Here is a 25,578-nt window from a genome sequence, read left to right as displayed (position 1 = left end):
CATAGTGAATGCAAGTGAAAATGAGGTAGGATCAGAGGCTAAAATAGGAAAAGAACAAGTTAAAAATTACTTCGACAAATTAGATGTCAAGTCACCAGGGCCTAATGAAATGCACCCTAGAATATTCAAGGAGCTGACTGAGGAGATATCTGAACCATTAGCGATTATCTTTGAAAAGTCATGGAAGACGGGAGAGATTCCAGAAGACTGGAAAAGGGCAAATATAGTGCCCATCTATAAAAAGAGAAATAAGGACAACCCGGGGAATTACAGACCAGTCAGCTTAGCTTCTGTAACTGGAAAGATAATGGAGCAAATAATTAAGCAATCAATTTGCAAACATGTAGAAGATAATAAGGTGATAAGTAACAGCATGGATTTGTCAAGAACAAATGGTGTCAAACCAACCCAGTAGCTTTCTTTGACAGGATAACAAGTCTTGTGGATGGGGGGAAGTGGTAGAAATGGTATATCTTGACTTTAGTAAAGCTTTTGATACTGTCTTGCATGACCTTCTCACAAACAAACTAGGGAAAGGCAACCTAGATGGAGCTATTATAAGGTGGGTGCATAACTGGTTGGAAAATCATTCCCAGAGGGTAGTTATTAGTGGTTCAAAGTCATGCTGGAAGGGCATAACAAGTGGGGTCCCACAGAGATCAATTCTGGGGCCGGTTCTGTTCAATGTCTGCATCAATGATTTAGATAATGGCATATAGAGAGTATACTTTATAAAGTTTGTGGACAATACTAAGCTGGGAGGGCTTTCGAGGATAGGATTACAATTCAAAATGATCTGAACAAACTGGAGAAATGGTCTGAAGTAAATAGGATGAAATTCAATAAGGACAAATGCAAAGTAGTCCATTTAGGAAGGAATAATCAGTTGCACACATACAAAACGCGAAATGACTGCCTAGAAAGGAGTACTGCAGAAACTGATCTGGAGAGTCAGAGTGGACCACAAGCTAAATATGAGTCAATAGTGTGACACTGTTGCAAAAAACCTGAACATCATTCTGGGATGTATTAGCAGGAGTGTTGTAAACAAGACACAAGAAGTAATTCATCCGCTCTACTCCGCTCTGATTAGGCCTCAACTGGAGTATTGTGTCCAGTTCTGGGCACCACATTTCAGGAAAGATGTAGACAAATTGGAGGAAGTCAAGAGAAGAGCAACAAAAATGATTAAAAGTCTAGAAAACATGACCTCTGAGGGAAGATTGAAAAAATTGGGTTTGTTGCGTCCAGAAAAGAGAAGACTGAGAGAGGACATGGTAACAGTTTTCAAGTACATAAAAGGTTGTTAAAAGGAGGAGGGAAAAGAATGGTTCTTAACATCTGAGAATAGGACAAGAAGCAATGAGCTTAAATTGCAGCAAGGGAGGTTTAGGTTGGACATTACGAAAAACTTCTTAACTGTCACAGTGGTTAAGCACTGGAATACATTGCCTAGCGATGTTGTGGAATCTCCATCAATGGAGCTATTTAAGAGTAGGTTAGACAAATACATGTCAGGAATGGTCTTGATCAGCAGTTCTCAAACTTTAGCAAGCCAAGAACTCCCATTTTGATTTAAAAATTTTTCAGGACCCCAACCCCCCCACTCAGCCCTTGCCCTGCCCACTTCCCAGAGGCCACGCCCCAGTTCACTTCATCCCCCCTCCCTCTGTCACTTACTGTCTCCCACCCTCATTCACTTTCACCAGGCTGGGGCTGGGGGTTGGGGTGCAGGAGCGGGTGCAGGCTCTGGGAGGAAGTTTGGGTGCAGGAGGAGGTGTGGAGTATGGGCTCTGGGTGGGAGTTTGTGTGCAGGAGGGAATGCAGGGGTGCGGGCTCTGGGAGTTTGGGTGCAGGATGGAGTGGGGAGGGAGTTTGGGTTCTGGAGGGGGCTCAGGGTGGGGTAGGGTTGAGGGGTGCGGCGGGGATGACAGAGGGAGTTTGGGGGGGTGGGAAGGGGTATGGGCTCTGGGACAGAGTCTGGGTGCGGGCTCTGGGCTGGGGAGGGGGTTGTGGTATGGGAGAAAGTAAGGGGGGGCGACGCTTACCTCAGGCGGCTCCCGAAAGTGACTGGCACATCCCTCTGGCAGTGGCTCCTAGGCAGGGGGCGAGGGGGTCTCCGTGCGCTGCCCCTGCTCACAGGCACCAGCCCCGCAGCTCCCATTGGCCGTAATTCCCAGCCAATGAGAGCTGCAGAGTCAGCGCTCAGGCCGGGAGCAGCGCACGGAGACTCCCTGCCCTGTCTGGCCGCAGGGACGTGCTGGCCGCTTCCAGGAGCAGCGCGGACCCAGGGTCACTACTCCTCCCCCTACCTCCCACCGCCTGTTTCACAGTTGTTTCCTGGTGTGAAGCAGGCACTGGGAGGGAGGCTGAGGAGTTGAGGGAGTGGGGAGGAGTTAAACAGCTGGGCCCACAGACTCCCTGGAGTACCCTTGGAACCCCAGGGGTCCATGGACCCCAGTTTGAGAAACGCTGGTGTAGATAATACTTAATCCTGCCATGAGTGCAGGGGATTGAACTAGATGACCTCTAGAGGTCCCTTCCAGTCCTAGGATTCTATGAAAAGCACCTTTCTTTATAACACTCCACTGTCATGCTGTTATTCTGTGGGGATACTCCCTCTACAGGTAATATTTATTATGATACATCAGAGTAGGGTAAAAAGGATGGGCTAAAGGCCAAGGGCCAGGGCTCTCTCTGGTTTGGGCTGTGGATGACCTGGGTTCAGTTCTCAGCTCAGCTGCAAACTTCCTGTGTGACCTTGGATAAATGACTTAATCTATGCTGTGCCTTCATGCCCTTTCTGTAAAATAAGGATAATAGTTCCCTCAACAGAGGATGAAATCCATTAGAAAGTGAGAAGCACTCAAAAAAGGGGAGCAGCATTTGACCCTTACTGTTGCAAAGAGTTGAGATTCTGTCGGTGAATCTGGAAATCACCCTTTTATAGTTCCTCATTTGTAATTATTCCTGTCTGGGCGGCTAAAAAGTGGAAATACTTTGAGGAACAGAAAAAAAAGCACATTTGCCATAGAAAGCAGAGAAAAGTCCCTTTGTGGACAACTTCCCCCATCTCTACAATTTATAAGAGGTTACTTTCAAAAAGCAAAAATGGGTTAGGCTCTATCTTAATTATGATGAATAAAGCCAGCCTTCATGTATTCTTTTAGATGTTTATTTTTGTCTTTTCTTTTTTAATCTTAGTAATATCAGGAATGCTAAGTTAGGATTTCCTTGGTTTTGCTGGAGGACTCAGCTCTCAGTTCCACATCTGTTCGTAGCCTGTCTTTAACTGAAGGGAGGTGGGGGGGATGTATCTTTCACAAAGTTCCTTTTTATCCCCAGTGTTTATTCCCCAGGAGCTTGAATTAAATTGATGCTAACTAATTTTAAAAAGGATAATCTCACAAGGTAGAGTAGGATGATAAATGTGTAATGGGAATTTATAGAGCAACAACAAGAAGGAAGTTAATATAGGTGCCTTTGGGTATGATAAAGTAAATTAACTATGGTAGCCTGTAGTGGCCCTATGTCTGTACTGTGCTCATGAGCATCTTTGTCAGCTAATTTACTCTTCAGACCTGTGATGGGGTTTACGGACCCCTCACTACAGCCAAGGCTGAAGCAGTACTGGGCTAGGAAAGCTGTCCCCCTCAGGCGCAGCTGAGCAATGCTCCTGGGGAAAGGAACACTATAAAAAGAGCTCCAGCAACCCAGGCCAGAGGGGCAGGGGGAGGAGAGAAGCCATTTCCTGGAGGAGTACTGCCCTGCTACAGGAGGAGAAGGAGCTCTTACTGAGGAGGTCCAGCTCTGAGTCTTTCTCCTCTTCCCCTTGCTATAGGGAGAGCCAGAGGGTTGCCTGCATCGGCCCTGAGACTCTGGGGATTTGGAACAAAGGACTATAATCAAACAACATCCATGCCCCAAACTGAGACATTGGGTGAGGTAGGAAGTGGTCTGGGGAAGATGAACAGGAGGCAGGCCAAGCATAGGCCAGTCCATGCTGGCACACTTTCAGGACCCTGGGCCAGGACCTGGTGGAGAGGGAGGGCCTGGGTTCTCCCTACCTCCCCTAGATTCCCTTATGCATAGCCCAAGGATGGGAAGCTACCGAAAAGAAAGCTGACCCAGCTGAACCCCGTTTAGGGGGTCCCTAACACATTGAACTGAAAAGAGACTACAGCAGCTGGCCCTGGTCACTAGGCCTGCTGACCAGACAGCGCACTCTCCTATGAGACTATTAAAAGAAACTTGTCATTCATCATTTTCTGGGGTCAGATCCTTCCCTTTCTTTGAGCCATGCATAGAGGGTCCTTGTGATGATCACCACTTCCATGTGATAGAGGGGAGGTAAGTGGTTTTTGTGGCACTGTCTCACCCCTAAACATGGCAGGCCAGGCAGAAAAGATGCTAATTGTCCCCACTTTGGCATCATGTAACCTTCAATTAAGGTGAGAGAGGTCAGAATGCTTGTCATAAATATAAAGGGAAGGGTAAACCCCTTTAAAATCCCTCCTGGCCAAAGGAAAACTCCTCTCACCTGTAAAGGGTTAAGAAGCTAAAGGTAACCTCGCTGGCACCTGACCAAAATGACCAATGAGGAGACAAGATGCTTTTAAAAGCTGGGAGGAGGGAGAGAAATAAAGGGTCTCTGTCTGTCTATATGCTGTTTTTGCCGGGGATAGACCAGGAATGGAGTCTTAGAACTTTTAGTAAGTAATCTAGCTAGGTATGTGTTAGATTATGATTTCTTTAAATGGCTGAGAAAAGAATTGTGCTGAATAGAATAACTATTTCTGTCTGTGTATCTTTTTTGTAACTTAAGGTTTTGCCTAGAGAGATTCTCTGTGTTTTGAATCTAATTACCCTGTAAGGTATCTACCATCCTGATTTTACAGGGGGGATTTCTTTACTTCTATTTACTCCTATTTCTATTAAAAGTCTTTTTGTAAGAAAACTGAATGCTTTTTCATTGGTCTCAGATCCAAGGGTTTGGGTCTGTGGTCACCTATGCAAATTGGTGAGGCTTTTTACCAAACCTTGTACGGGAAGTGGAGTGCAAGGTTTTGGAAAATATTTGGGGGGAAAGACGTTTCCTGAGGAAATAGAAAGATACATCCTAGATGGGAAGCCCAAAACTGTAATCGAGGCAGGAGAGATTGGAGCCAGATGGGTGGAGGTGGCCGAGAAGAAGAAAACTGGTCGCAGTTGGAGCGGAGACCAGAAGGGACAACCCCAGACCACACTCTATTACCGGGGGCCGCCCAAAGCCCCACATACCTCCCAAAGAACCCTCCAGACCCCTTATCGTCCCACCACCCCGTTCTCCAGCAACCCTCCTCGCCCCAGTGACCCGTCAGCTGGACGATGTTTTAAATGTAATGAGCTGGGGCATGTAAAGGCCAACTGCCCCAAGAACCCCAACAGATTACAGTTCATTGCACCGGAATCACACCAGAGGTCCGCAGGCCCAGATACCCTTGGAGCGGAGGGAAACTGTGAGTGTGGGCGGGAAGAAGGTCACCGCATGGAGGGACACCGAAGCACAAGTGTCAGCTATCCATGCTTCCTCAGTGGACCCCAATTTAATCAACCCAGAGATCCAAGTGACAATTCAACCCTTCAAGTCCAACTCATTCAATTTGCCTACAGCCAAGTTGCCTGTCCAGTACCAGGGCTGGTCAGGAATGTGGACTTTTGCAGTCTATGATGATTATCTCATCCCCATGCTGTTGGGGGAAGACTTGGCCAATCATGTGAAGCGGGCCAAGAGGGAGGGAACGGTCACCCGCAGCCAGGCTAAGCAAGCCGTGAGGCCTAGCTCTATTCTGGAAACTTCTTTCAGGACCCAGTCAGAGGTGATGGACCCGGACCCCAGGCAACAGCAGTAGTGGATCCAGTCCCAGAGACCCAGACGGAACCAATCCCAGAACCGGAACCAGCTGAACAACCAACACCAGACCTATTGCCAGCACTGAATCCAGTACTTGCAACCTCAACGCAAGAGGGCCCCACCGAACCTGAACTGGCAGCAGCTGATAACCCTACACAAGAGGCTCAGTCAGAGCCTGAATGCCAACATAGTGCACCAGCGGAAAGCGGTTCACAGTCAACGGAAACAGCCCCATCCCCTACATCGCTTCCAGAGGGACCAAGCATAGGTCCACAATCCAATGAGGAACTGATGTCTCCAGCATCAAGGGAACAGTTCCAGACTGAACAGGAAGCAGATGAAAGCCTCCAGAGAGCTTGGACGGCGGCACGGAGCAACCCACCGCCTCTCGGAGCAACCCACCACCTCTCAGCTCTTCTAATCGATCCAGGTTTGTTGTAGAAAGAGGACTTTTATACAAGGAAACTCTTTCTGGTGGACACCAGGAAGACTGGCATCCTCAGAGACAGTTGGTAGTTCCAACTAAATACCGGGCCAAACTCTTGAGCTTAGCCCACGATCACCCTAGTGGCCATGCTGGGGTGAACAGGACCAAAAGACCGTTTGGGGGGGATCATTCCACTGGGAGGGAATGGGCAAGGAGGTTTCTACCTATGTCCGGTCTTGTGAAGTATGCCAAAGAGTGGGAAAACCCCAAGACCAGGTCAAAGCCCCTCTCCAGCCACTCCCCATCATTGAAGTTCCATTTCAGCGAGTAGCTGTGGATATTCTGGGTCCTTTTCCGAAAAAGACACCCAGAGGAAAGCAGTACATACTGACTTTCATGGATTTTGCCACCCGATGGCCGGAAGCAGTAGCTCTAAGCAACACCTAAAAGTGTGTGCCAGGCACTAGCAGACATTTTTGCCAGGGTAGGTTGGCCCTCCGACATCCTCACAGATGCAGGGATCAATTTCCTGGCAGGAACTATGAAAAACCTTTGGGAAGCTCATGGGGTAAATCACTTGGTTGCCACTCCTTACCACCATCAAACAAATGGCATGGTGGAGAAGTTTAATGGAACTTTGGGGGCCATGATATGTAAATTCGTAAATGAGCACTCCAGTGATTGGGACCTAATGTTGCAGAAGTTGCTCTTTGCCTACAGAGCTGTACCACACCCCAGTTTAGGGTTTTCCCCATTTGAACTTGTATATGGCCGTGAGGTTAAGGGGCCATTGCAGTTGGTGAAGCAGCAATGGGAGGGATTTACACGTTCTCCAGGAACTAACATTCTGGACTTTGTAACCAACCTACAAAACACCCTCCGAACCTCTTTAGCCCTTGCTAGAGAAAACTTACAGGATGCTCAAAAAGAGCAAAAAGCCTGGTATGATAAACATGCCAGAGAGCGTTCCTTCAAAGTAGGAGACCAGGTCATGGTCTTAAAGGCGCTCCAGGCCCATAAAATGGAAGCATCGTGGGAAGGGCCATTCACGGTCCAGGAGTGCCTGGGAGCTGTTAATTATCTCATAGCATTCCCCACCTCCAACCAAAAGCCTAAGATGTACCATATTAATTCTCTAAAGCCCTTTTATTCCAGAGAATTAAAGGTTTGTCAGTTTACAGCCCAGGGAGGAGACGACGCTGAGTGGCCTAAAGGTGTCTACTATGAAGGGAAAAGTGCTGGTGGTGTGGAAGAGGTGAACCTCTCCATGACCCTTGGGTGTATGCAGTGACAGCAGATCAAGGAGCTGTGCACTAGCTACACGCCAACGTTCTCAGCCACCCCAGGACTGACTGAATGGGCATACCACTCCATTGACACAGGTAAATGCTCACCCAATTAGAGTCCAACCTTACTGGGTGTCTCCTCAAGCTAAAACTGCTATAGAACGGGAGATCCAGGATATGTTACAGATGGGTGTAATCCGCCCCTCTGGAAGTGCATGGGCATCTCCAGTGGTTTAGTTCCCAAACCAGATGGGGAAATACGTTTTTGTGTGGACTACCGTAAGCTAAATGCTGTAACTCGCCCAGACAACTATCCAATGCCACGCACAGATGAACTATTAGAGAAACTGGGACGGGCCCAGTTCATCTCTACCTTGGACTTAACCAAGGGATACTGGCAGGTACCGCTAGATGAATCTGCCAAGGAAAGGTCAGCCTTCACCACACATCTCGGGCTGTATGAATTTAATGTACTCCCTTTCGGGCTGTGAAATGCACCCGCCACCTTCCAAAGACTTGTAGATGGTCTCCTAGCGGAATTAGGAGAATATGCAGTCGCCTGCCTTGACGATGTGGCCATATTTTCGGATTCCTGGGCAGACCACCTGGAACATCTACAAAAAGTCCTTGAGCGCATAAGGGAGGCAGGACTAACTGTTAAGGCTAAGAAGTGTCAAACAGGCCTAAACAGAGTGACTTACCTTGGACACCAGGTGGGTCAAGGAACTATCAGCCCCCTACAGGCCAAAGTGGATGCTATCCAAAAGTGGCCTGTCCCAAAGTCAAAGAAACAGGTTCAATCCTTCTTAGGCTTGGCCGGTTATTACAGACGATTTGTACCGCAATACAGCCAAATCGCCGCCCCACTGACAGACCTAACCAAAAAGAAACAGCCAAATGCTGTTCAGTGGATCAAAAAATGTCAGAAGGCCTTTAACAAGCTTAAAGCGACACTCATGTCTGACCCTGTACTAAGGGCCCCAGACTTTGACAAACCGTTCCTAGTAACCACAGATGCGTCCGAGTGTGGTGTGGGAGCAGTTTTAATGCAGAAAGGACCTGATCAAGAATTCCACCCTGTAGTGTTTCTCAGCAAAACACTGTCTGAGAGGGAAAGCAACTGGTCAGTCACTGAAAAAGAATGTTACGCCATGTCTACGCTCTGGAAAAGCTACACCCCTATGTTTGGGGATGGCGTTTCCACCTGCAAACTGACCATGCTGCACTGAAGTGGCTTCACACCGTCAAAGAAAATAACAAAAAACTTCTTCAGTGGAGTTTAGCTCTCCAAGATTTTGATATCGACATCCAACACATCTCAGGAGCTTCTAACAAAGTGGCTGATGCACTCTCCCGTGAAAGTTTCCCAGAATCAACTGGTTAAAATCATCCTTGAGATGTGGAAAATATTGTTAGTCTTTATGTACTTGGTAGTATATTTAGAGATGCATATGTCTTATTAACTGTGTTTTTCCTAGAGCTCCAGGAAGAAATCCCAGCCAGTGTTTCACCCTAGCTGAGATTTGGGGGGCGTGTCATAAATATAAAGGGAAGGGTAAACACCTTTAAAATCCCTCCTGGCCAGAAGAAAACTCCTCTCACCTGTAAAGGGTTAAGAAGCTAAAGGTAACCTCGCTGGCACCTGACCAAAATGACCAATGAGGAGACAAGATATTTTCAAAAGCTGGGAGGAGGGAGAGAAATAAAGGGTCTGTGTGTCTGTCTATATGCTGCTTTTGTCGGGGGTAGAACAGGAATGGAGTCTTAGAACTTTTAGTAAGTAATCTAGCTAGGTATGTGTTAGTTTATGATTTCTTTAAATGGCTGAGAAAAGAATTGTGCTGAATAGAATAACTATTTCTGTCTGTGTATCTTTTTTGTAACTTAAGGTTTTGCCTTGAGGGATTCTCTATGTTTTGAATCTAATTACCCTGTAAGGTATCTACCATCCTGATTTTACAGAGAGGATTTCTTTATTTCTATTTACTCCTATTTCTATTAAAAGTCTTCTTGTAAGAAAACTGAATGCTTTTTCATTGTTCTCAGATCCAAGGCTTTGGGTCTGTGGTCACCTATGCAAATTGGTGAGGCTTTTTACCAAACCTTGTCCAGGAAGTGGGGTGCAAGGTTTTGGGAAGTATTTGGGGGGAAAGACGTTTCCAAACAGCTCTTCCCCAGTAACCAGTATTTGTTTGGTGGTGGTAGCGGCCAATCCAAGGACAAAGGGTGGAATATTTTGTACCTTGGGGAAGTTTTGACCTAAGCTGGTAAAGATAAGCTTAGGAGGTTTTCATGCAGGTCCCCACATCTGTACCCTAGCGTTCAGAGTGGGGGAGGAACCTTGACAATGCTCAACTCAAAGACCCCGAGTGATTCCTCCAGCAAAACCAGGGTTAACAAGACTTGGCATTCCTGATGTTTCCACAGTAAAAAGCAAGCAGAAAATAAAACAACTTTAAGGAAAAAAAATAAAAATACCCACAACAATTTTTTTTCAGGTCTTCTTTATTAATCACATCTGTTTAAATGCCTTTTGCAGATCACCCCTAAGTATTACTGTCCTTACTACTGCTGTAATTAAAATAAATAAAATATCAGCTCTTAATAGTTCATACTAAGTGGTTTTGAAGGATGTTCTTGTCTCAGTTGATGCAGGGTTGTTTACAAAGCTGCATTAAACTACACTTTTAATTCTTTCAGGTGTTCAACCACACATAACTATGATCGCGACAGGAAGTGGGGTTATTGTGCTTCTGTGTCCAAAGACCATGTAGGTAAGACAAGTAATTAATAACATCAGCAACAAGCCTCTGAAAAGGACAATTGCCCCGCAATATCCAGTATTTTGTTATTAATTATTATTAGATGGTGATTTATTATTAATCCATCAAGAGTGCATGATCCTTTATAGACAAGTAAAAGGTGAAACCCTTGTTCTGGGGATCTCACAATCAAGGTTGGACATAACACAGGGAAGTGGAAGTAGGGGAAGGATGATATTTCCACAGAATAAGGAACTTACTAGGTTATTTCTTGTGCGGTATGCACGCTAGAGGCCAGATCTTCGGCTGGTGTAGCTACACTGATGTCTGTATAGCTACACTGATTTACAGCAACTGAGGATCTGGGCCTTTCTCTATTTTAAAAATATTAAAATATGAACTATTCATATAATAGTGTTGGGTTTAAACTTTTTTTCTGGAGTCTGGATCAGTGCTGGAAAGTGAAACCTGTCATTTGTCCATCACACTCGCGCACTCTGTTCCCATGTATGTTTTCAGTACCCCATGCTGTGAAATTAAAGCCTGAGCCCCATTCTTTGGTTAAATGTCAGTGCTATTCCTGTGCATAGGGAAAATCCTACTCGCTATAGGTGAGGCCCAACTTCATCTCATATTGCCAGGCATGCAAAACAGTATCTTTCTGGGGAAAGGATATGGATGAATCCTGGACTCACTCCCCCTATAATACATTCTGCATCAGTCACCAGCTCTAGGTCTGGAGGGATCAGCAGCATGTTTAGATGCCCTGTAGGAATATCCAGGTATGGAAGTGACGTGACTGCTAGTCTGCCAAAAGGCTATATAGAAAAAAACAGCCTATCTCCCTTTGGGCTTTCACACTCACACTCTCCAGGTTCAACATCTTCCCTGCCTCCCTTTCTTGGCTTCCCAAGATTTAGCAGATAGGAGGAAAGCAAGTCCTGCATGCAGCATTTGGGCACACAAAGAAGGCACACAAGTAGTCCTGGCAAATTACGGCTCTAAATGTAGTCATGCTGCAGGAGCACTGAATTCATGAGGTTGCTAGCACTGCACTCTGCGCTTATGTAATGGAACTGTGTTTCATTTGGTAAGTTATGGAATTAAAGCAATCTTTCTAATAATAGCAGTGGGCAAAGTAAACCGTGTCAGGCAACCCTTTCATTATAAACTAGCTGTGTTATTCCATGGGCATCTGGCACAGTAGGAGCCATTTCTGAAGGAAGGAATAGTGCCTGGTGCTCTGTTTTTACAGGAATCACCTTCTTTTAATTGATGTGCCCAGGACTAGCCTTCTGCACAAACAAGTGACCATTTGGGGGGGGTATCTTCCTATTTATGGTACTTGTATGGCCCCTGTTACAGTAGTATCTCATCCTTCATGTATTTATGGGGAACCGAGGCTCGGTGACTTACCCAAGGTCTTGGAGGAGTTTGTGGTGGAGCAGAGACTGGAAGCCACGTCTCCCTTGCCCTGGTGTTCTAGCCACTAGACCATCCTTCCTCCTCACTGAGTTACACTTGTAGGCTGTTCCTGTTCCCCTCCACCACATCATCAGATGATAAAACAGTTCTGGCTGTGTCTCTGACTTTTTTTGTTTTGTTTGTAATTTCTTTTAAACAGTTGCATTTTTTTAATAAATAAGGAAATATTTTCTTCCTCACGCTAAACACACAGATACTCTACTGTCAGCTACTATTTCCTGAATAATGCACAGAAAGAGGGTAGAGCTTCAAAAATAGATTGTCTTATGAAGGATTCATATGAAAAAAAAAGATATTGAAGTGACTTCTTCAAAGAGGATGAGGAAATATCAGCGTTCATTGCAGAAGAAGCTGAGAACAATGAAAAGGGTCGTCAGCTGAACACGGGCAGGATTTTCCCACAGATTTTATATAGCAAAGAGCAATAGTACTGTATGCACGTCATTTTGATTGTCCGCATAAAATAGGAAGTAAAGGTCTGTAGCAAACTCTTTTAGATGTAAGCGATTTTGGACCCAGTTGGTTGCATACTAATGTGTGGCTGGATCTTGTGAAATTGTCTGTACTATTAATAAACAGAGGGGCGTTATCGGATCAGAAACATGTACTAGCTAGTTAAACTCCCAGAGAAGAGCCATATCAGTATGGTGAAAAGTGTCCTATCCAAATTGGAAGTAGTCCAGGAAGTTGGGTGATGTGGTCAGACTGCTGAGAGCAGGTGACTCACTACTTCAGCAGGGCTCTGGAGAAGTTGAACTCAAGATGGTTGTTAGCAGTTGTGAAAGGAGTCAAGTGAGGGTTTTCTCACAAAGGAGGGATGATATCCTGGGATGGCTCTAGGCACAGACTGGATGGACAGCTGCTTGGGGCACCATGTTTACCAGGGATCCATAACTCTGGGAAGCGTTCCAGGCAGGAAGAAACAATCTGGCCAGAATACTCCTGTGCTGTAGGAGCACATCCCTGATATGGAAGTTGCAGGAGTACCTGGGCTGTCCAAACGATAAATAGTGAAGCAGAGGGGAGAAGAGATGAGGATGCCAGGGGAAGACCGATGGGAAATGACCCAGGGATATATATGGAGTTATATAGGGAATATAATGAGGGGTTCCAATGAAAGAGAGAAGGACAGAGCTAGGGGTTCTGATTTGCTGACTTAGGGGTGGTACCAAAAATGATTTGCCATGTGCTCCACTATACTGAGGGATGACCCAGGGAGAGAGCAGCAGATTGAAAATTACAGGAATATGTAGTGATGAAACACTATATAATACAGATATTTCATAACTATAAAATGGAAGAAGCAGCAGCATAGTCATTGTGTTTACATGCTTTTTTTGATGTTCTCCTTGGGTGTGACTACCAGTATATGTACACAGGCCTAGATACTGATCTCAGTTACACCATTGTAAATCTGGAGCTAATGCCTTGACTTCAGTGGAATTACTCCAGACTTACACCAATGCAGTGAATTTTAGGAACTGGCCTCAAGTGCTTTGCTTCAGTCTTTATGTGTGGGTATATTTTTACATGTTGGATTGTCTACTTGGCAGAATTGGCATGTTGGCAGCACAGCACCCTGCTCAAAGAACAGCTCAATGGTGTAATTCTGTATTGTCTTCATGGCAGAATTTGGCTAGGAAGCATTAGATAAAGAATTCAAATGTAGGACAAATATTGGGCCAGCCTCTCAGCTAGATCAATTGGCCTCAGTGGTGAGACGCTGGTTTATACCACTTGATGAGTTAACCGAGTGTCTTTTGTTAACTAGTGTTATCCCATTAAAAAGTATTATGAACTTTATATGGTATTTTGTCATGTAAAAGGCAGCCTCCATCAATTGACTTCACGGGGACTGAGAGCAGTGGTGCCAGTTCAAATATTTCAGGGGTGAAGGGAATTCCAGTTCCTCTCCCAGGTCTCCTCTCGCCGGAGAGTCTGCCCTCCCTTTTACCACCATAGTTCATGAGCAGGTGCCCCCGAGAGCTGAGTTCTCAGCCTGACTCCCCGCCTGGCACTGTGGAGGGACAGACTCTCCATGCCCGGCGTCACAGCACCATTTGAGTGGTGTTACCTCGTGTGCCAGATTGCAATGCCACTTGCTGAAATTTGGCTTGGCTGCCCCTTCCACTTGACAACACCCCTCCCACTTGACACCACTGACTGGGAAGTAGTGCTGACAGGTTTTTTTTCATGTTTTTAAAAAATACTTTTGGAGAATAGGAAACTTTATAGTTTACTAGTTTGATGCAGTTTGTTTGTTCTAACTTAATTTGATCTGCTCCTTCTCTTCCTATTAGGAAATTCGGCATCATCCCACTTACCTTAGTTTTAGAATGCACCAGAGTCTACTACCAGGAATGTATAATTTATATAATCAAAAGGAGAGACATAATCCCACTTAGTTATGTTGCTATGTAAAATACACAGGGCATTAATCCGGGCAAATGAGAGCTTCAGACTTTTTTTTTTTATCACTAGTGTAAAGGAACAGCTCCATCTTGTGGACATTTGTCCCCTATCCTCACATGATACCTGCTGACTTGACTGGACTTGACTTATCAATATTGTGAATAATGATCATGTGTCAAATTTTGCTTCAGTTATATCATTATAAACCCATTTATTTCAGTGGTGGAGGAGAATTCAGCTCACTGAGTTGTGTAGTTTTATAGATCAAGATAAATCTATTGTGCAATTTAAAAAGGAACAGCTGAATAAACATGGTTTTAGTGAGATCAAATGGTGATATTAAAGCCATAAGGCATCTGAATTCAAAGTGTTACTATTCTGCATAACGGGCCAATGTCTGACAAAACAAAGACTGAGCTGTCTGGCAGTTATTAACAATAATTTATTTATAGATTTCTCCGATTATTGTGCAAAGAGCCCATGCAAAAATGGAGGGACCTGTTCCGTTGCCTATGATCATAGTTCTTATCACTGCGCATGTCCTGAGGCATTCACAGGAAAAGACTGCGAAATTGGTAAGTGCCTTATTTAATGAGCAATGGATATTAGAGGTAGAGGACTTGTCCAAGTTTGTTAGTGAAAAGGTAATGTTGTTGTGATGTTAGAGAACACTAAGACATGAATGTTTGTGTAGGCTGGTTTCCAAGTGATTATGATAGACAAGCTGACTATCAACTGACAGGACAGCTGAAAATAGCTTAATTATACAGTTATAAATTCAAACCTGATCTGAACCACCATTAAAGTATTAGGCTAAGAATCATACAATAAGACTCTCCCCCCCCCCAGTCCCCGTACTCAGATTTGGAGATTAGCATACATGCTTAGAAAAGAATAATTATATTATATGGTACTTAGGGTAAAGAGACATGACAACCAAAATAATTTTAGGTAAGGCACTATATCCCAGAGTATGTGCACATGTGCCCATTAAGGATCTTACCATGCTCTCAGTGATTTTACACCAGTGTAATTCCATTGACGTCACTTGAGTTATTCCAGATTTACACCAGGGTAAGTGGGAGTTATCAGACCATAAGGCTCTTATACTATTACACCAGTTTTACAACAGTATGCAGTGCTGGTGCTAGGCATAAGCAGATTAAGCATTTGCTTAGGGCCCCGAGAAACTCAAGGGGGCTGGCCCCTTACTCACTTTTTTAGTATGTATTGTGGAGGTGGGGCAAAAATATTCCTGCTTAGGGCCCCAATGGGCTAGCACTGCCTTTGGCAAAATAACTTCACTGTGGTCAGGGTGTTGCTCCTGATTCTCCAGTATAAGAACAGAATAAGGTCCCATGAAAGCACTCGTTTCTCTTTGTTGTTCAATGAAATTCTTTTCCTGCTGCTCGGGAGCCACTTGATGGGATATGTACAATGTGTACGGTACAGGCTGCAGCACCCCATTACAGCCTTCATCTGTAAGAACCATTCTGCCAAACTAACAGCTGTGAGGGAATACATAAAACTGGGATGAATGTCATTGTATTTTACTCTGATTTTTCTTTCTCACTTTTCGTGAATTAACTATGAGGGGGCTTGCCGAATGGTGCCACTGTCTTGTTCACAGGAGCATATGACATTTTAAAAGCAGGAGAAGGCCATCTGGCCCAACCGGCCTCTATTTTTATTTCTAATTTATTCTACTATTAGTCATAGCACTTAACACCATGGTGGCTAGGTGCTTCTATTACAAAGGTTAAAGCACAAATTGTTTGATTAGCATATAAGCCTGGATCTACAAAGGGACTTGGGCATTGCAACATTGAGTGTTGGGACGTGTAACTTTTAGACATCTAGAAAATCACTGGAACACCATGATTCACAAAGCCTGAGTAGGTGTCTAGGCTCCTTATACAATGAATGGGGAGAGATGGGTGCCTAAGAATGAGATCCACAAAAGCCAGTATGTTAGCCAAGGACCTGCCAGAGCTAGCCAATGGGAGTTTCCAGTAAGAAGGATGTGTCCTAAGACCCACCCCTCAAAGAATTAGACACCTAAGTGCAGGCTGCAGGGAGGTGCCTGTCCCTGCTTGCAATCCACATCTGGGACCCCCTCTCCGGGAGTGAGGCAGATAAAGTGCCTAATCTGCTGCTTGCAAGCAGAGGCCATGCTTGGCAGGGCCATGCGCCACATCCCCTTCCCCCCCCCCACCTCGAGTTGTCGCTTGGATTGTACTGAGTATGCTCACGTGGACAGAGCACGCTCAGTAACATTTGCTGAAGTTGCTGCCCTCACTCTGCCCCCCACAACTAGCGGCAGGCACGGGTCATCTCTGCTTGCAAGGATGCATTAGATGCCTGCCTCACTATACACAAAATAACTGGAGGAGGAGGGTAGAGCACTCACTTAGGATGCGTGAGACCCAGGTTCAATTCTGATGGGCAGAGTGGATTTGAACCTCTCCGGAGTGTGCCCTGTCTGCTGAACTACGGGATATTCTGATATGGGGCTCTCTCAAACTTTCCTGTTGAAGCTGTTCCACTGTGGGTAATTAATTGAAGAGTCATTGGGCCAAAGAGAGCATGTGAGAATGTCTCCATAGCCTGGTGGTTGGGACATCCACCTAGGAAATGGGAGATCCAGCATCCAGCCCCCCTGCTCCAATCACTCTTTAATTATTTATCCAAAATGAAACAGCTACAACAGGAGAGATTGAGGGAGACCCCTATTAGAATGCCCAGAGCTCAGAGGTTAGCGTACTTTCCTGGGAGGTGTGGAAGACCCCTGTTCAAATCCTCTCTCCTCATCAGGCAGAGGTAGGGATTGAACGGAGGGTCTCCCACATCCCAGGCGAGTGGCCTAACCACTGGGCTAAAAGCTAAATGGTGGGCACCGATGGTGGCTCCTTCTCTCACCAGATTTTGAATGGGCCCCAGTCTGGTAGGTGTGATCAGAGCATGCCTCCTGGATCGGACTCCACAGGCAAGAGAGGCAAGCAAACACCTATCTTCCTCTTATTTGTGAATCACATTTGAGGACAAGGTGGGAGATAAGTGTTCAGGTACTTAGAATGAGGCAGCAGTGTGCATGAACTGAGGCAGAAACTTAATTGATCAGAGGACTTTTAAAGTAAAAATTGAGGCGGGCGAGTGAGTGTACGTGCCTACAGGGCTAGCTGGCAGCCAAGCAGGGGTTTTGTGGATCGCAGTGGTACCTAAAACTGGGATTTAAATCTTTGTGGATCTAGGCCATACTTTCAAATAACACGTGGCTAGTTAATAAGAAAAGGGATGATTAGGGCATAACAAATCATTTGGTATCATTCTTTGTAACAGACCTTAGAAATCTTTTTTTGTTTTATTTTAGGGAAGTGTTTTGATGACAGTCGCTATGAGTACTTTGACACTGGCGAAAGTTGGGCAAGAATCCATAAAGGAGTAGTGGAAGAATGCATGTGTGTTAACAGCCGAATTGAATGCCAAAACACACGCTACACAAGTATTACTCTGTGCTGTCATAGCATAAACATTATTTTGTTCTCAGTGTATATATATCTGCATGTAGTGGGCTAAATACAAACAGTGATGCTAAAACCCTGTGCTACAGTATTCTACATAGGGACCGGGCTTTTGCAACACACACATCCAGAAAGAAAAAAATATTTTTCCTTCCACGTATGGATAATGGACCTGATTCAGCCCGTGAGCATGTGCTTAAGTGCTTTCCTGAATAAGGATGGACTTAAGCATGTGTTTTATTTTAAGAACACACTTAAGTGCTTTCAGGAACAGGGATGTGATCCTAAAGTGGGGCCCATAAGAATAAACAATAGATTAAAGAATAATAATAAAATTATACCTTTATCCTAGAATCTCAAAGCAATTTACAAATATTAATTAAGCTTCACAAATTTATAATTAGGTAAATATTGTCACCCCCACTTTACAGGGGTGGAAACTGAGACACAGAAGTTAAGTGACTTTCCAAGCTCACTTAGTAAGTCCATGGTAGAGCTGGGAATGTGCCCAGGAGCCAAAATCATTGCTGGCATAACTTTGACCATAGGAATCCTGATTGCCAGTCACGTGCTCTAACTACACCAAGCTCCATCCCTGTTTGTTTATTATAAAGTATTATACTGCTTTCTAAAAACTTTTGCAATAGTGGGGAGCATATTATGAGCAGTAGTAATAATAATTACTGTTATTTGTTAAGCAACGATATTTGCAACAGAGGGGAAGCTATACTGATGTTGACGGTAAAAGTAAACAGTGAGCCAGATCCTCAACTGATACAAATCAGCATAGCTCTGTTGTCTTCAATAGAATTATCTCAATTTATACTAGCTGAAGGTCTGCACCACTGTGGAAATAGTAAAAAAGGGAAAACCAATTCCAAAAGTATATATGGCAGAGAAGGAGATGCCTTAAGATGTTATCACCATGGTAAACATGATGAACATCTCTACATTCTTCTTGCTTTCATCCTCTCATGATGATTCCAACAAGATATGATGTGATATTTGTTTAAGTGGGTTGCATTTTCTTGTACTGCAAGTAGAATTGAGAGATTCCAAGGCCAGAAGGGATCACTGTGATTAATTGACCTCCTGTATAACACTGGCAATAAAACTTCCCTGAAAAAAAAACCTTAGAGGTTATCTTTTAGAAAACCAGCCAATCTTGATTTTAAAAATTGCTAGTGATGGAGAATCCGTGACCCTTGATAAATTATTCCAATGGTTAATTGTCCTCACTGTTAAAAATATATGCCTTATTTCCAGTCTGAGTTGTCTAGCTTCAACTCCAGCCATTGGATGGTGTTTTACCTTTCTCTGCTAGAATGAAGAGCCCATTATCAAATATTAGTTCCTCTTGTAGATACTTACAGACTGTAATCAAGTCACCCCTTAAACTTCTCTTTGTTAAGCTAAATAGATTGAGATCTTTGAGTCTATCATTATAAGGCACGTTTTCTAATCCTTTAATCATTCTTGTGACCCTTTTGTGAACCCTCTCCAATTTATCAACAATTTATCCTTGCATTATGGACACTAATTGGATTTGATCTTCTATTTATGTTTGTAGGTTGCACCAGTAATCCCTGCCTCCATGACAGTGCCTGTAGAATGATTGTCTTCACTGGGAAAACTATTTGTGGTTGTAAAGAAAACTTTGTTGGAAAATATTGCAATATTGGTAAGTATAACAATGTGCCAGGGAGAACAAATGTTATTGATTGATCATCTGACTGATAACAGGTATTTGTTACTTGCATATTCTACTCAACATGTAGCAGAGTATTCATCTGAAGAGTCATGTAGCATAAGTAACTTCCCTCCTGGCTAAGGCATTTACCATATTCCTCCAGAATAAAACCTATTGCATTATTCCTCACCAAGGCCCCAATCCTGTAAACACACATCCTTAACTTTATGCTCATGAATATTCTAATTAAATTATTTATGCACATAAAGTTAAGCATATGTTTGCAAGCATATGTTTGGGATTCAATGCATGTACGGTAGCATAAATTCTTTCACAGAAAAGCATGTATCTTATATTGTTCCCACATGAAGTAAAGAAATGTCTGTTTTAACAAGACCGCTGGTAGTTTCCCATATTTGTCAGTCATATATAGTTAATAGGAATAGACTCTAATAAAAGTGTATGCATTTCCTTTTAGTCATCGAGACCTGATTCTCTTTTCACTTATGCCAGTTTTACACAAGTATAACTCTACTGATACTCCTGATTACAGTAATAAAACTGAGAGGAGAATCTGACTCTTGGCATCTAGACATGTAATTGCTTTGTTGCTTCTTGTTTGAGCTTCAGAGGTGCATAGTTTTTGATGCAGCTTTCTTAGGGAGTTTTGAAGTTTGTCGCTGCATGGATTATGTATATTTTTAAACTTTATAAGTGCACTAAATCTCTTCAAGTAAACTCAATGACTATCTTTCAAATACAGCAATTTTTGCACGCAAATTACAATAGGTCTTCAGCCATACCACACCAATCTTGTCATCTCATTGGCTAAGAGGGCTTGTACACTGATCTAGGGTCCATTGTAGTCAATGGCAAGGGTCTGTAAGAGGGTTGCAGTCTCTGAGCATACCCCCTTGCTGTGTGGCATGCCATTGCAGTCCTCAGTCTCAGTTTCTCTCTGTTTTGGGAATAATTTATTCACTCCTAGAGTCTTTAAAACAGCATTCCCTCTCTCTTGGGATTTAATTTATTAAACATTGTCTGGTTCTTAAAAAGATCCTGCCTATGGCCCCACCTTAGGTTTGGGGCTCCAAGCTGCTCTATTTCAGGAATGTGGGGTTCCAGTTCTGGCTATAAACTCTCCCGTTAAATTCAGGGTTTTCACAGCCCTCCTTCAGGGGACTGTGGCCTGACTGAATTCTTTCTCTCAGCAAGCTCTCCTTCACTGGACTTGGAGCCTCCTTTTTTGTTCACCCAAATAATCATCTGACTAGTCCTTTGACCCTTCCCAGGTGGAACTAATAACCCCAGTGAACAATGCTCTTGGTCCCAGGCCTTTAAAGGAACAATAGCTTGGATTTTCCTACTCTTTCTCCCTCCCAGGGACTACTCCTTGGGACCATCTTCCTCTCAGCCAATGTCTTTTTTTTTTATTATTCCTTCACCTTTTATTTTTCTTTCCCCTTTCCAGGTATCTGGGGAGCTGGCCTCTCAGACTGTCTCCTCCAGACTTAAAGCCCTTCCCCCCCTCCCCCACTGAGCCACAACCTGGACCCCCCATGCAGAGTTCCATTACCATTGCACCTAGAACCCCCCCAACAAGCCCCTGTACATCCAGATGACCCCCACACACAGATCCCCCACTGAGCTGCCCGTACCCAGATTTCCCCACCCAGAACTCTCTCAGCCTACACCTGGATCCCCCCACACTGAACCCCTCCATACTTGGATCTTGCTGAGCCTGCCTGCCTATACCTGGTGCACCTGGCACAAAAGGGCAGGGCAGGCTCTGTCCTTGCGCTGTGTCAGGGTTGGGTGCAGCCTCATTGCTGAGTCCACGTCCCAGGGGCAGGGGGTTGCACAGTGATCTTCCACCTCTGTGCAACCTGTGGCCTGTGCTTCCCAATGCCATGCTGGAGCCTCCACATTTATTTGACAAACAAAATTTGCAGAATTTTGCAGAATTTTAAAATATTGTGCGCAGAATTCCCTCAGGAGTAAGTGGTGTAGGAGTGGGCTTTTTTCCCCCACCCCAGCTTTTCTGTTTCTCCTTGGGGTTCGGGGCATGCCTTGATCCCAAGGCTTTAAACCTTGTGGAACTTGCCGCAAGCCAGTGCCAATGGGGGACCCCCACAACTCTTGTCTCAAGTGTCTGGGACAGGCACACTGAACGGAACAGTGCAAGATCTTCAAGGGGTTCCGTCCCAGGATGAAGAAGGAGCGGGACTTTCATCTCAAATAGCTCCTGATGGAGGTGGCTCTTCGTCCACAACCAACCTCTGACCGGTGGGATCCAGTGCCGCGCTCCTCCGTGTGAAGTGCTCCGGCTTCCATGCACGAGGCGGGGCCAAGGAAGGACTCTGGGCATAGAGATGGAGGTGACGCGGCACCGTTCCCACTCCCCGGTGCCACAGAAGCGGCACAGGAAGATTGACAGGGACGCTTGCCCCACACTGAGAGCTTCCACCTCGGATAGTGCCACTGAAGTGCATCCTAGAGAGGAGCCCCTGGTGCCGGCAGCCCAGAAGGCAGCACTGTTCACTTTGGCCCCACAAGGGGGGCTGTCGAGTCCGGTGCCGGTGAACTCTCCTGGTCAAGAGTGTCAGGTGGAGGACGTTGAGTTGCCATCCACCCTGGACACCTTTGAGGCCATGCGGGACTTAATCGCCATGACGGCACCATGTACCCCGGCCACTCAGGACAAGCCTCTGGTGCTGCAGCATGCAACACTGTCTAGAGGCAAGCCCGCAATGCTGATTCGGAGATCGCCTTGACGGTCCCTGACTCCATCTCCATGGCACTGCTCTCCATCATGGCACCGTTCCCCATTGCGGCATCGATCCCAGTTTTGGCATCGCTCGTCGTGGCACTGCTCTACATCATGGTACTGCTCTACATTGCAGTACACTCCACTTCACGGCACCACTCCCCAGCCTCACAGCACCGATTCGCGGTGCAGCTCTGATCTGCACCGACCTGACCTTCGCGTTCCAGGTTCTTGTCATTGGACTTGGAGGCAGAGTATCATTACTCTCACTGTAGTCGACACAGGTCACACCGCCACCGGCTGGAAGTGGGTGTGGGCAATGGCCCTTCTGGACCCCATGGGCCTACCACCAAGCCCAGGGCACTCACTCTAGGGGCTCTCACTTGGTGGTGAGAGCATTGGAGAGTCATCCCACTCCTCGCGGCACCGAGATGACACCGGTGTGAGTTGCACAGCTGCCCCTGGATCCTGTCCCCACCACCGGCACCATCCCTGCGGTGGCCAGCGTGGAGCCTGAAGCCATACAGGATGCTCCCAGGGACCCAGAGGGACAAGCGGACCCTGTGCTTGCACTGGCATCGGTGTCGGCGGCGTCCTCCCCGGACGAGGTGGTTGCAGAGATCTCCTCCTCCGGACCACCCCCAGCAGACAGTCGGGCGCATCAGGACCTGCTGCGCAGGGTGGTGTGCAACGTGGGGCTGCAGGCTGAGGAGGTGGTCGAGCTTGGTCCCAGACCCGATTACCCAGGACCAAAGTCACCTTCACCACCCCGACCTCCAGTCCCTTCACCTCACGGCTTGGAAGCTTCATGGCTAAACCCCTTGGAACTCATGTGCTCCGAGCTGGTTAGGGAGGTCCTGCTTGGTAGTAGGAAACCCTCCACCAGAGCCACGTACCTGGCCAAGTGGAAAGTGTTCACCATCTGGTGCGCTCAGAGCCACACCCCCCAGTGCAGGCTCCCATACCGCTTATCCTGGGATACCTACTGCACTTGAATCAGCAGGGTCTGGCAGCATCATCCATCAAGGTGCATTTGGCAGCTATCTCTGCCTTCCACCCGGGAATGGCTGGACGTTCCGTCTTTGCCACCCCCATGATTGGCCGTTTCCTTAAGGGTCTGGAAAGGCTGTACCCACAGGTTAGACAGCCAGTCCCAGAGTGAGATCTCAACCTGGTCCTTTCCAGACTAATGGGGCCCTTGTTTGAACCACTGGCGACTTGCTTGCTCATCTACTTGTCATGGAAGGTGGCCTTCCTAGTCGCCATTACTTCAGCGAGGAGGGTTTCGGCGCAAAAAGGCCTCACCTCTGACCCTCCCTACAGGGTTTTCTTTAGGGACAAGGTCCAACTTAGGCCTCACCCTGCCCTCCTTCCAAAGGTTGTGTCCCAATTCCACTCTAACCAGGACATTTTTCTACGTGTCTTTTACCCTAAGCCTCATGCGAGTAGCCAAGAACAGAGGCTTCACTCACTGGACTTTCGCCAAGTGCTGGTCTTTTACATTGAATGCACTAAGCCATTCTGTAAATCAAACCAGCTTTTTGTGGTGGTAGTAGACCAGATGAAAGGACTCCCGGTCTTGTCACAAAGGATTTCGTCATGGATACCTGGACGTGCTACGAGCTAGCCAAAGTTCCAGCTCTGGCACTAACTGCCCATTCCACAAGGTTGCAGGCCTCGTCGGCAGCATTCCTGGCCCAGGTCCCAGTATAAAAATCTGCAAGGCGGCAATGTGGTCCTCAGTTCACACTTTTATCTCTCATTATGCCATTACCCAGCATGCTCGAGACGATGCAGCATTCAGCGATTCCATAACTCCGACCCCACTCCGGGGTTGGGCTTGGGAGTCACCTACCTGGAATCGACATGAACAAGCACTCGTAACTGTTCTTCGAGATGTGTTGCTCATGTCTATTCCAGACCCACCCGCCTTCCTCTCTGTTGGAGTAGCTGGTAAGAAGGCAGTGAGTATTGCGCCAGATCAGCAGGGTCATATATTCACTGCCATGCCACCGCCACTCCAGGAGGCTCAACAGCTGACCCAACAGGTTCTGCTAAAGGAAAAGCTTTCAAACGACTGTGCATGTGGCATGCACACACCTAACTGGCATGGACGTGAGCAACACATCTCGAAGAACAACCGTTACGAGAAATTGACAGGTTTGAGAGTAGCAGCTGTGTTAGTCTGTATTCGCAAAAAGAAAAGGAGTACTTGTGGCACCTTAGAGACTAACCAATTTATACAGCTCACAAAAGCTTATGCTCAAATAAATTGGTTAGTCTCTAAGGTGCCACAAGTCCTCCTTTTCTAGTTACGAGAAAGTGAGTAACCGTTTTTTCCTGGCAGCATCCTGAAGGAAAATAAGAGTGATATTTTATGGCTGTTGCGTGTGAGAAGTGCAACAAGCAGGGGAAGATTAAAGCAGGATCTTCAGGATTTAGTCATTGGTTTTGAGGGATTCTGCAGTGAGAGAAGTGTGTAGTGCTTCTAGAAATGGCTTTGTTAGGCTGCATCACTTAGAAGGAAGATGAAGAACTCAGGAGTTGAGGGGTCGGTGGAAGTTCAACTAGGGAAGATAGGAGGCAAGCGCCTAAGTACTGTGATTGGGAATCAGCTCTCTCTCTGACCCTCCAATATTAACTTTGCGGGACGGGAAGGCTTATCAGGGGCTATGTGGTATCAGTGGCTAGTCCTGTTAAACTGTATCACTACGAGCCATTCGCATTATCGAGGAAATGCAATGAAAAAGTTTAGAAAAACATTAAAAAAACTTGCAAAAGGGGAAAGTCCTCCAGGGTTCTTAGCTGACTCTGTAGGACATCCACCCCAAAGGGTCATCTCCCAGCCCTTCCTCCACTCAGGTCAGTTGGTGCTGGCTGGCCAAGGAAATGGGAACATGCAACATGGTTCTGACTGGGGCAGTATACGCCACTTGCATTTACTGGAGCCCTGGGAGTGACGACACAATCCCTCACAGAGTTCCTTCAGAGGCAGTGTGACTCCATAACTCTCTGATGGCAAAATGGAGTCCTAACAGGGACAGTGTTAAGGTTCCCTTTTAGTTGGCAACTTCCAAGGCTCAAAGCTGAAAGGTGACTTCATAAATGTGTATGCAGTACGGCCTTTATTATGAGACCCAAGATTACTGTAGTGTCGCTATACTACTGGTGTGTGTCTGACTTGTTTAGAGCAAGAAATAAACAGGTGTTGATTGCTTACTTGAAAATAATAAAACAAACACTTGGCCTGCTAAACAAATGACTTTAGCTGCCTGTGAGCCATCTGCATGCGGATACATAAAACCCACGCACAAAATGTGAAAGGAGAGATCCAG

General features: G+C 45.8%; 1 protein-coding gene across 2 annotated transcripts in view; it reads left to right on the top strand.

The window, feature by feature from the left end:
* HGFAC (HGF activator) overlaps positions 1 to 25,578 on the top strand; it is a 65,884-nt gene that overhangs the window by 13,357 nt on the left and 26,949 nt on the right. For both annotated transcript variants that reach the window (XM_084625994.1, XM_084625995.1), the window contains exons 4-7: positions 10,307 to 10,380; positions 14,718 to 14,840; positions 17,636 to 17,767; positions 19,357 to 19,467. In XM_084625994.1, the coding sequence (XP_084482120.1) occupies positions 10,307 to 10,380; positions 14,718 to 14,840; positions 17,636 to 17,767; positions 19,357 to 19,467 (440 nt within the window). The remainder of the gene's footprint in view (positions 1 to 10,306; positions 10,381 to 14,717; positions 14,841 to 17,635; positions 17,768 to 19,356; positions 19,468 to 25,578) is intronic.

Source organism: Lepidochelys olivacea (genome assembly GCF_965140295.1).
Source record: "Lepidochelys olivacea isolate rLepOli2 genome assembly, chromosome: 4".
Taxonomy (NCBI): domain Eukaryota; kingdom Metazoa; phylum Chordata; order Testudines; family Cheloniidae; genus Lepidochelys; species Lepidochelys olivacea.
Note: the sequence above shows the minus strand (reverse complement) of the source record. Positions and strands in the feature narration are given on the sequence as shown.